A 12,373-nucleotide genomic window follows, 5' to 3' on the forward strand; every position below is an offset into this window, starting at 1 on the left:
GGTACTTTCTTGATTGCACAGGAATCAGTCACTCCAACCTGATCATTTTTTTTTAAATTGGAAGTTGACTTACACTGCCCGAGTTGCAGGAGTGTATACCCAGGGATACAAGAATAGCATCCCCTGTGATCTGGAGTGGATATTAGTTTCATTTGCACAAATCCTTCTTCAACCTCCCCAAAGTTGGTGAAACAATGCCTGGATGAATAAATAAGCTGTTCTATTTCCATAATATGAACATACGGAAGAGTTAAGACTAACCTCTCAATTAAACCCATGCAACACATCTTTGTGTAATAATGCAAAATAACAATCTGATGGATTAGTTTATTTGCTTAAGCAAGATGGCTTCTAAGAAAGAAAGATTTGCATTTTATATAGCTCCTTTCACAACTGCCAAGCATCTCAAAACACATTGCAGTCAATTAAGTACTTTTGAAGTGTGATCACTGTTGCAATGTAGGAAACACGGAAGCCAATTTGCACACAAGCAGCTCCTACGAGCGTGATAATGACCAGATAATTGGTAATGTAACGTTAATTGAGGGAAAATATTGGCCAGATCGCTGGGTATAAGTCCCCTGGTCTTCTTCAAAACAGTGGTATAAGATGTTTATGTCCACCTGAGGGGCAAACGGAACCTCAGTTTAACATTTCATGCAAAAGATGGCACTCCCTCAGTATTGCACTAGAGGGCCAGGGTTGAATTTGTGCTCCTGGAATGGACTTGAACTCACAACTTTCTGACTCAGAGGCAAGGGTTCTACTAATTGAGCCGCAGGTGACACTTTGAACTATCCTTCAATATTTCTGACCTCTTTGCCTGAGTGAAAAACCTCAGCTTTCTCTAGTAAACCTGAACACCCTTGCAGCCTTCCTCTTCCAAAAAGCTGGTTTCTTCCTTTAACCCTTGAGCATTCCCATCATAATTGCACCACCATTGGTGCAAGTGCCTTCAACTATCTCAGCCCCAGGCTCTGGAATTCACTCCCTGCATCTCTCCACCTTGTTTTCTTCTTTTAAGTCCTTAAAACCTACATCTTTGACCAAGCTTTTGGTCATCTGACCTAATATTTTGAGAGAATCGGTGTCATATTTTATTTTACTCTGCTCCTGTGAAGCACCTTGGGACATTTCATTACATCAAATTACAAGCATCATATAAAATATAAGTTGTTGTCTGTAAACATAGGACTTTCCAATTCAATGTGAGATGTTTTTCCAATTACATGAACAAGCTAACAAACTGCCCATCAATTTTAGTCTTTGGGGAAAGCAACTTCCATTCAACACATTAACCATTATTTTATTGAAGTACATTTTAAATTAAAAAGATTTTTCCACCAAATTACCAAATCTTGTCTGGAAAAAATGATTTAAAAACCTTGATATATAACAACCTCTCTGCTGTAATATGCAGTCTGTGTTCCAAACAGGTAACTGAAGATCTGTACAAACTATCATAACTTTAAACTGTGAGCACACTGAAGACCAAGTTCTGTTGTCAATGTATCGATGCTAAAGCCATTTGGCCATGCATTAGGTTCAAAATGGTAAACATGTAAAGACAATATGCTAGCGGTTAAAACATAGAGCTTTCAGTTGTAACAAAGGAGACACATATCAAGCATGAACTTACCCTCTCATGAAAATTACTTTTATCTCAGATTTTTAGTATTTGCATATTTTTCCTTTTTATCTACATTTTATTGGTCAAGATAAAGACAAGCAAGGTCTAAGTCATTCATTCAAAAGCACACAGGAGTAGTAGAAAACCAACTAAATACGGTATAAGATGATTACTCCAAATTCTGGCTAAAATATAAACAGCTCAACAGAAATTATTTTAAAAGGAGACTCTTGTAATGGCTAAATTGTTTGCTACCACTCAAATACTAGCATTTGGGCTCCCACCGAGACTTATACAAAGTAGAGATACCAGGGCAGCAAATTGCACGACACAGATAAAATGTAAAATTTTAAATGATTTGTCATGAGGTGTGCTCTGCAAATCATTTGTTCCAACTCTTCCTGATAGAAACAATAAGCTTGACCAGCTGCATTATTCTTGCACCTCTTGGTCACAGTCCTCCTGCTTTCTCTATTTTAATCAATACTAGAATCATAGAACCTTACAGTGCAGGAGGAAGCCATTCAACCCAAAGAGCCTGTGCCAGTTTTATTGAAAGAGCCATCTATTTAGTCCTATTCCCACATGACTTCCCCAAAGCCCTTAAAGCTTATCCATAACAAGTATATGTCGAACTGTTTTTAAAATTACTGAAATTTCATCAGTGCATTCCAGATCATAGCTTGCGACATATATAAAAAAAACTAATCTCCCTTTTGGTACTTCCATTAGTCATCTTAAATCTGTGTCCTCTGGTAAGCAAGCCACTCATTTGTGAAAACAATTTCTCATTATTTTGTCTATCAAAACCCCTCAATTTTGGGCACCTCTATTAAATCTCCTCTTAACCTTTTCTGCTCCAAGAGTAATCTCAGTTTCTCTAACAGGAAATAAAGGTAAGGCCTGTCCTGGCTGAAAATAGGTACTGTAATCCCCATCATTAGCCCAGCTGATTGGAAAATCACTATCAAGAGTCAAGCACTGTTTGCAGTTGAGCATCACAGATTTATTTCCTTCTTCCACCTCAATCAAGTGCTTCCTGAGTTTTGTGCTTTTTCTCCATGCGTGTTCAAAATTCGTACTTTCTTCCTCCTTCACTGTTGTCCCTGCATCCCTGAAACTAAATGCCAATAAATGACCAGCTTCCAAATATTTATTATTTCATTCTGTAAAAAGAACAAAATGATACTTGATCTGCATTTCTCTAAAATCTGATTGACTTGTGTGGCATGGTCACTCCACAGTCCAGCTGATTTACTAAATGGCAAGTTCACTACAACTTTATCCCAATTCACAGCACAACTAAAAAGGTTCTCATAAAAACAAAAGTAATGACCATCTAACATTCTAACACTGTCCACTTGAAAGCTAAGATATAGTTTTCCATAGAACAATCAGAGTAGTGTAGGTATCTTTGCTAAAATGTATTGTAAGGCTGTACCAAGTTACAACATCAAAAGACAGAGTAACACTACCAAACATGTTATCATATGGTCCACAACTTAGGGCAATGCTCAGAGAGATAGGCAGACAGCTTATGAAAGGAGTTCTTCCATCTTTTACAAGACAAGCATTGCAATTCAGGCGGACAAAGGAGACTCAAAGCACAGCCAGCCTTATCTCTACACAAAAGTCCACAAAAACTTCTTGTGCTTACTTTATTATAGCACAGAATTAGAGAAGCTTTAATTGGCAAAAGCTGAATGGGAGAGTCATGGACATTTGTGTACTTTTTAAACAGTACAGCAAGCAATTATGCAAAGTTTATGTGCTGCACAGAAATGAGATTTGGAAGTTCAGACTTTTAATCTCATTGATACTCAACATGACAGCACTACCTCCAACAGCAACATCACTGCAGGTAGTGAAACCATTCTTGGGATAAGAGTTTACTGGATGCCAGTTGTAATAAATGTGTACATGCCTGGTTGTTGGCACTTCTATCAGATACACTGTCTTAACTCCAGTGTGAACTGGGAAATGTCTCAGTAAAACAGTGCAGGCCAGCAATACATTTTCACCACTGACTAGCTATATGGATTTTCCCTCGAAATCAATGATCACAGAAAGAAAATCCACCTTCTAAGAAACTATGCATGTATTGACCTTGCATACTTTCACCTAGAACTGAGGTAGCAATTGTAAAATAGACAGAATTCGTAACCCAGAAACTTTACATCATTAGCAAGATTCTTACCTTGTCCAGTACCAGAAACACTTTGTCCAGAAATCACACCTTCACTAGTGTAAGCAGAGTACAAATTTTCACTGGATGGTGAAGGTTTCAGCAACTGAGCTTGCCCAGAAACTGTTAACTCTCGAGTACTTGAGGGTGGCAAAAGCTGCGTTGTTAAAACTGAAGCAGTACTCTGAACAGTTAAGGACCCTGAAAATAGAATGCAGCTACATGATATCAACAGCAAACACCTCTGTACAAAAAAAACTATCACAATGGATGTTTATCATCACCTACCAGAAGGTAAAGGACTCTTTTGTCCTTGGGAACTGCTCCGACTAGATTTGCTACTTTTCCCTTTAGTGGGTCGTCTACGACGTCCAGACAGGGGTGCTGCAGGTGGAATTATTACAGCAGGTGGTGCCTTACCCAGTTTGATATAAAGTTCCTCGATCTCCAGCTTCTGCCGTGACTGCAGCTCCTGAATCTCTTTCAAATGTCTGAAATAGATCAGTTTGGGATTGTGTACTATTTTGAGAAAGTTGGTTTTACACACTGCATGCATTTAGGTACTTCGGCTAAAATGATAAAGGATTGTGATACGTTTGCCAACAAACATAGCAGGCATGCTCGTGTGAAGACATTTAACCATTAAAGACAATGGCAAGCACGACAAGAACATTGTCAGTGAACAATTCTGTTACAACTGTTACCCCACTGAACCTGCAAGGAGCAGGTCTCATCATTCAGAAACAAGCTCTTACCAGGTGGAGCAACTCAACAAAATTCAGTGAGGAGGGAAAAACAAAAATCTAAACGCATTCACCAAACCAACATTTAATCAACCCAAACTCTCAATTAGGACATTACAGTTCTGGGATTACTGTGCACGAAATGCTGTTTTTGTTAAATATTAATATATTTTTAAAATGCAGCAGGTTTTCATGTGTACTTCATTCACACAATATCACAGGGGAGTAAGCACAGTTATAGCCAGCAATTTTGACTAATACAAATGGTTAACAGTCATCACCTTTTGACCAATGTGAGTGACTGCCCATTTGAAAGGGTGGGGAGTTCCTCTGATGAGGGAAATCCAGAACGAGGGAAACAAGCTTCAAGTTCGAGCTAACCCAGTTACAAGTGAACTTAAGAAGCATCCTTTCAGAAGAAGAATACTGGAAACATGCAAGTCACCTGCTTACATCCCTTCCTAACCTCACCCCACCCCTCAAGGACATTGGATGCTGAATCAATTAAAATATTCAATGAGATTGATTATTTTTCAGCATAGCCATCAATGGAGAAAAGGTGGGTAAATGGAGCTGAGGCACAGATTTTCCATTAACTGATTGAATGGTAGAATAGACTCAAGGGGCTTCTCCCCTGATGCTTCACGTCATTATTGTAATGTGTTAATTATAATTAGCCAAGTTGTTGCAGTAAAAGTCCTTGTGGAGTATTAACTCCAGAGAAAAACAAGAAAGTAATTTTTTAAATACAAGTAATATTTAGCAGCGCAGATGGATTAAATTTTGAAGGGTGGTGGAGGCAGTTTCAATCGAGGTATTCAGAAGGGAATTGGATTGCTACCTGAAAAGAAATAATGTGCAAGGTTACAGGGATAAGGCAGGGGAGTGGGGCCAGATGGAATGCTGTTTTCAGAGAGCCAGTGCAGACTCGATGGGCTGAATGGCCTGCTTCTTCACTGTAATGATTGTGATTTTACCCTCTCACGCGGTCATTCTACTACATGGCCCTACATGTTCTAGCAGCAAAAAGTGATTGATCCTCAGCTGCTGGGGGTGGGAAGAGGAGGGAGTCACAATTAAGCCTGATCCTGTCCATACTCCATTTTCATAAAGATGTACTCATGACCACATGTAAATGTTTTTTTCTTCCCTAACCTAGTTGCACTGCAATCAACCAGTGTTTGCTGTCAACCCAGCCAAGACGAACTAAATTCAGTGCACTCAGTCCCTACAGCTTAGCACCATGCCAGGTAATATATTTACAAGTGAGAGAGAAACTGTTTTAACATCAAATCACCATCATATTCAGCAGGACAAATATCAGGTTCCTGCAATAAAATGGCCCATGATGTTTTATTGTCTGGGGTACTGAGCTGGACAGACTAGGTTCAATCTGCGAATACCATTTGCTAATCATAATTGGAGCAGCAGTATAGACAATGCAGTTGACTGCACAGTCCTTGAGTTAAGCAGAGAAACATAATTCAGGATTGTCACTCATTGCTGGTCATAATTGTGTCTTTGTGAATTGAGGGGCAGGATTGGGCTTCACACTGTGATGCAATCTCCCATAGCAAACTATGAAAACTGGCTACATTTATTGCTACTATGCATGATTTGTTCAGGAAAGGAAAAAAAATAGAAAACACCTTTGAAAACAAACCAACATATATTAAAATTCATTTGTTGTATTTTTATGTATGGAATGAGGCACAAGCCTAAAAAAATTCAAGGCCAATGCCAATACATTCTATGCTCTATTAGGCAGTTGATTATTCAAAGATAACTTGTATTACAAAATTTAACTGCTGGAAACTGTACCACTTGTATCCTTGTACAGTGACCACATCACACAGATTTTATAATTAGATCCAGACAAGCGTAACAGACACCTACTTGTCCCTTAATCTGTGTAGCTCTTTTCTCATATCTTCATCTTCGATTTCTGAATCATTATCACTGCTCATGTAGGAGGAATTAAATGAGTTAGTAAGGCTTTGTACAATGGTGGTACCCTTGGATTCTGGTGATTGAGGGGAAACTGAACTCCCCGCACTATCAGCCTGCGTTTGATCCAATTCCTTTGAATAGGGTTGCTGTCCAGTCTCCAGCAGAACTGGTCCATTCACATGCAGATATTGTTCTGAACTAATTGATTCTTTTGGTGGTAAAATTTGATCTGAGGCTCTAAAGAGATCCACTGGTACAGATGAAATTACTGTTAGTGAAGCAGTACTCGTAGGAACACAAGGAGAGCTTCCCTTGCCGGCTTCATAAGTAACTTCATCTTGCGTCCTTGCCACTGAAAAACGGCCAACAGTGTCTCGCCTTGTTGTGACCTGGAATCGTCCTATTTTTGCCTGCTGGACTGGCTCCTCTTCTTGGTATGATGGAGGTTTACCATTTTTGCTTTGAGTTACTGATGCACTATCCACCACATCTTCATGACTGTCATGTTCAGAAGGTTTTACCACTGTACTTTCAGGGCTGCTTCCAGAAAAGGAAGACTCATCTGAGATATGTTTACTCTCTTCCCGTTTATCCTTTCCTTCTTGATACAAAACATCATCAGTTGCAACAGAAACCTACAAGAAAAGAAGTTATTTATTGTTTTGTCAAGCAAAATTCACTCATGTTTGGCTTACGAGTGCAACATTGTAAGACTATAAGACACAAGCAGTCAAATGCATACCATACAGCTCGGCTAGGGTTAAAAATTGTTGTCCGACAGGGCAGCACTCCCATGGTACTACACTGGAGTGTCAGCTTTGATTTTTGTGCTCAAATCCTGAAATGAACCCATAACCTTCCAAGTCACGAGACAAGCGTTGCTACCTAGGCCATGACATTAATGTGCCCAAACCTGAATGCACATTTTTGAGAGGTGTGGAATGTACAAAGTATTTTTTTTTTTAACATTTATTGCATCTAATTTTATGGTCAGATCCATAAACCACTCCAAATCCTACCAAGCAATAAAAAGAGCAAAAAGGGACAAATCACTGAGTTGAGTTGAACAATATTAAAAATTTAACATGCACATTCCAACAGTAATTCTAAACAACTTTATTTAGGTCTTATATATTTTTCAAATGTTGCCCTCAATTACACTTCTTCTGCCCAAGTATTTTGCATGACTGGTCTGTTTCAGGAATGGTTCATATTTCAGGTCAGTGACAAAGCAATGGCATTCACTGCTGACCTCAAAGACAACTGCCACCAAAGGTCTAGCAACCTTTGTGGCATATAATTCCCCTTTCTTAATGTTAGTTTGAATCTGGTGGCAAATAAAGGGGTTCTCCAAATGTACAGCAATGGTACAGCTTGGTAAGCAACCAATCATATTGAAGTATTCTCACAGACAGCACACCAGGAAGTAAATTGAACTGATATTCTTTACTATGAATTAAGTTTTACAGAGATGAAGGTAGAAACTGAAATATCAGACAAAATTTCACTTTATGTCAGCCATGGCTCAGTTGATAGTACACTCGCCTCTGAATCACAAGGTTCCGGGTTCAAGTCCAGCTCCAGGGCTTGAGCACAAAAATCAAGACTGGCGTTCCAATGCAGTATTGAGGGAGTATTACACTGTTGGAGGTGCCATCTTTCCGGATAAGATGTTAAACAAAGGCTCCACCTGCCTGCTCAATGGATGTTATTATGACATTATTTCAAATAGGGGAACTATCCCCAGTACCCCAGTCAATATTTATCCCTCAATCTGTTGCTTGTAATGGTGAATATCTGGACATTATCATATTACTGTTTCTTGAAGTTTCTGAGCACAAATTAGCTGCCGCATTTCCTACATTACTCAGGGAAACAACATCCCATCTGAAGGATAATGATTGGATGCTGGTGGGGTTATGGAGCTTAACACAATCAGCCTGATTCCTCTTTGTTTTGCTTTCTTGACTATTTAAAGAAAACATGTTTTTTTTTTGCTTCCCAAATGGAACTGGAAGACAGAAACAAATAAGGTGTTTAAAGATACTTGGCAAATGTTTGTAAGGTTTTTGATAAAGGCAATAGCTGTTCAACACTGTCTGCAGATCAAGTTGAAACCAATGAGTAAGTGGAAAAAAGCACAATCATGAAGCACAAGCTAGAAATTTAGTCAAATTGATACCAGACGTGAGCCAAACAAAAGAACTTGATTAGCTGTAAAGTGGTCTAGGATTTGTATGGTCATCAAAAGCACTAATTAAATGCACGTCTTTTTTTTTCTTCATCTCCTATAATTTTCAAAAGACTGAATTCTTACCTGAAAACGTCCCATTTTAACAACTCCACTTCCAACACCAGTAATTACAGTTGTGTTTGACTCTATGACACTTTCCTCATGTGACCGTGACACTATCATAGGATAGCCAGAATTGTCTGCTGAGGTAGCCATAATAGTGTCAGCTAGCTGTGGAACATGACCTGGAGTGGGAGAAAGGGAGGAAAAACAGAAATATATTTATAAATTAGATTTTCCTGAAACTATATTCAGATCACATGGTTACGTGTAAGGTGAGGTGGGAGTGACTGCCCTTGTCATCAAGGCAGTATTTGACCAAGCGTGGCATCAAGGAGCCCTAGCAAAACTGGAGTGAAAGGGAATCAGGGGACAACTCTCCACTGGTTGGAGTCATACCTAACACAAAGGAAGATAGTTGTGGTTGTTGCAGCTCCAGGACATCACTGCAGGAGTTCCTCAGGGTAGTGTCCTTGGCCCAACCATCTTCAGCTGCTTCATTAATTACCTTCCTTCCATCATAAGTTCAGAGGTGGGGATGTTCACTGATGATTGCACAATGTTCAGCACCATTCGCGACTCCTCAGATACTGAAGCAGTCCATGTCCAACTGCAGCAAGGCCTGGACAATACCCAGGCTTGGGCTGACAAGTGGCAAGTAACATTCACGCCACACAAGTGCCAGGCAATGACCATCTCCAACAAGAGAGAATCTAACCATCGCCCCTTGACATTCAATGGCATTAACTTCACTGAAACCACCACTATCAATGTCCTGGTGGTTAGCATTGACCAGAAACTGAACTAGACTAGCCATATAAATATTGTGGCTTCAAGAGCAGGTCAGAGGCTAGGAATCTTGCTACAAATAACTCACTTCCTGACTCCCCAAAGTCTGTCCATCATCTGCAAGGCACAAGTCAGGAGTGTGGTGCAATACTCCCCACTTGCCTGGATGAGAGCAGCTCCCACAATACTCAAGAAGCTTGACACCATCCAGGACAAAGCAGCCTGCTTGATTGCCACTCCATGCACAAACACTGATTTCCTCCACCACCAACACACAGTGGCAGCAGTGTGTACCATCTACAAGATGCACTGCAGGAATTCACCAAGGCTCCTTAGACAACACCTTCCAAACCCATGACCACTACCATCTAAAAGGACAAGGGCAGCAGATAGATGGGAACACCACTATCTGGAAATTCCCCTCCAAATCACTCACCATCCTGACTTGGAAATATATCGCCATTCTTTCACTGTTGCTGGGTCAAAATCTTAGAACTCATTTCCTAAAAGCACTGTGGGTGTATGTATGGCACATGGGCTGCAGCAGTTCAAGATGGCAGCTCACCACCACCTTCTTAAGGGTAACTACGGATGGGCAATAAATGCTGGACCAGCCAGTGAAGCCCACGTCCCATGAATGAATTTTTTTTAAAAAGTGTATTCAAAATATGACTGCTCACTTTTAGAGCTTTCAAAGTTGAACTGGTTTGTTCATTGAACAAAAAGTAAATGAGTAAAGACACCCTGTGAATGTCTGTCTTTGACTGACAGTTATGAATTAACATGTTCAAGTTTTTGAATTGTCAGCATAACACATGATAATCAGGCAGATTCGACAATCACAAGACAAGTGATTAACAGGAGAAATAATTAGAGACAGTTTGCTTCAAATTTCAAGTTTTTTTTTAAATGAACGAAAAGTATATTCTATTCACCCATTACTCATCTTTCACTCAGTCCTGCAGTGGCAAATTCACAATCATTACTCAAAAATCCTCCAATTATATTCAATTGAAGCTCTTTGTCTTTGATGAGTGGCAGTAAACCATCAACATTACACAAGACTGGTCTTCCTTGCAAGGTGTGCTGCGGCATGTAGCTCATTTCAATAAAGTCTTTACCTTCACCAGGCAGGCCAGTTGTTGTATAGCTCTGTCCAGGAAGCGCAAGCGATCCATTCACTGGAACCACACCCTTTAATAAAAGCAAAAAGGGATAAGTTTAGTGAAAACATAACAGTATTAGAATGTTTGATATGCACGAATTTACCTATCCTAAGCACATTTCCAAATCAGTATTAACTCGCAGAATACTTAATTTCATGCTGCTTTGGAGCATTATCATAAATGGACAAATATATGGAGCAAAACACATTGGAGTCACAAGCATGAACCTGATCACGTTTCCTCCTTGGCTGAGTTCGCATCAGATTTGTACCACACCATTATTATGTCGCTCAAGTAAGCTTGTGTGGACAACATTTGTTGTGTTGACTACATTTAAGGATATGCATGAGTGGCACGGAATTCTGGATTGGAGCAACAGTAAAAGTATTTGAGGAAACAGTATTTCAGGTGATAAGAATGTGAAAAAGAGCAGTGCGGTAGTGGTGAAATGCTCTGGAGGCATCTTGCCGTTGGACAGGTTATCAGCTTTAAAATTCAGGAAAGAGAACATTGAAGCTGAACACCATCTGGATCAGTTCTAATAGACAACCAGAAAAGCTGTTCAGAGATCAGAGGTATATAATTGCTAGCAAAACCAAAACAAGATTGGGCAAACAGAGTCATCATAAACAGATTGCATCATAAACAGCATGCAAAAGTTCAGAATTTGGCAAAATTGGGAATACAGTGCAGAGGGGGAAGGACATGTTGCTTTCTGTCTCCAATATTTGGAGTGGTTCATGTTACAGGTAAATATTACACTTTATCTATTATTTAAACAAGGTCAAGTAAAGTTAAAAACCAAGTTAATTACATACATAAACTTTAATGAATTAAATATATAAAGCCAGCTAAGACAGGGGTGCCGTGTAGGTGATGTACCGGGAGGGAGGAGAGCTCAGGTGAAGGAAAATTTAGAAATCCAAGAGAAAAGCCAAAATAATGAGACAACATAGCAACGGGTGAGGCGTAGTGGTACTGTCACTGAACTAGTGACCCAGAGGCCCAGGCTAATGTCCTAGGGTCATGGGTTCAATTCCCACCATGGCAACTAGTGGCATACAAATTCAATTAATAAATCTGGAATTAAAAACTAGTCTCAGTGATGTTATTAAAACCCATCTGGTTCACTAATGTCCTTTAGGGAAGGAAACCTGCCATCCTGATCTGATCTGGCCTACATGTGACTCCAAACCCACAGCAACGTGGTTCACTCTTAACTGCCCTTCAATGGCAGAGCAAGCCACTCACTTATATCAAACCACTACAAAAAAGTCATAAAGAATGAAACGGAATTGCAGTTACCTAGGCACTAGAAACAACAACTCCACCATACCCAGTCCTGCCAACCTTGCAAAGTCCTCCTTACTGACATCTGGGGGCTTCTGCCAAACTTGGGAGAGCTGTCCCACAGAATTGTTAAATAAGAGCCTGACAGTCATACTCATGGAGTCATGCTTTACAGGCAATGTCCCAGACACCACCATCACCACCCCCGAGTATGTCCTATTTCACCAGCAGGGTAGACCAACCAGGGGTGACAGCACAGCGATATACAGTTGGAAGGGAGGGAGTTGCCTTGGGAGTCCATAACATTGATTCCAAACCCCACGAAGT

At 40.0% G+C, this 12,373-nt stretch overlaps 1 protein-coding gene across 10 annotated transcripts in view; it reads right to left on the reverse strand.

The window, feature by feature from the left end:
- Positions 1 to 12,373, reverse strand: part of LOC121293192 (serine/threonine-protein kinase WNK1-like) — a 209,452-nt gene that overhangs the window by 12,559 nt on the left and 184,520 nt on the right. For all 10 annotated transcript variants that reach the window (XM_041216001.1, XM_041216000.1, XM_041215993.1 and 7 more), the window contains 5 exons: positions 10,712 to 10,784; positions 8,826 to 8,986; positions 6,455 to 7,143; positions 4,104 to 4,306; positions 3,828 to 4,016 (listed from right to left, as the gene is read on the reverse strand). In XM_041216001.1, the coding sequence (XP_041071935.1) occupies positions 3,828 to 4,016; positions 4,104 to 4,306; positions 6,455 to 7,143; positions 8,826 to 8,986; positions 10,712 to 10,784 (1,315 nt within the window). The remainder of the gene's footprint in view (positions 1 to 3,827; positions 4,017 to 4,103; positions 4,307 to 6,454; positions 7,144 to 8,825; positions 8,987 to 10,711; positions 10,785 to 12,373) is intronic.

This window comes from Carcharodon carcharias, chromosome 21 (genome assembly GCF_017639515.1).
Source record: "Carcharodon carcharias isolate sCarCar2 chromosome 21, sCarCar2.pri, whole genome shotgun sequence".
NCBI classification, from domain to species: Eukaryota; Metazoa; Chordata; class Chondrichthyes; order Lamniformes; family Lamnidae; genus Carcharodon; species Carcharodon carcharias.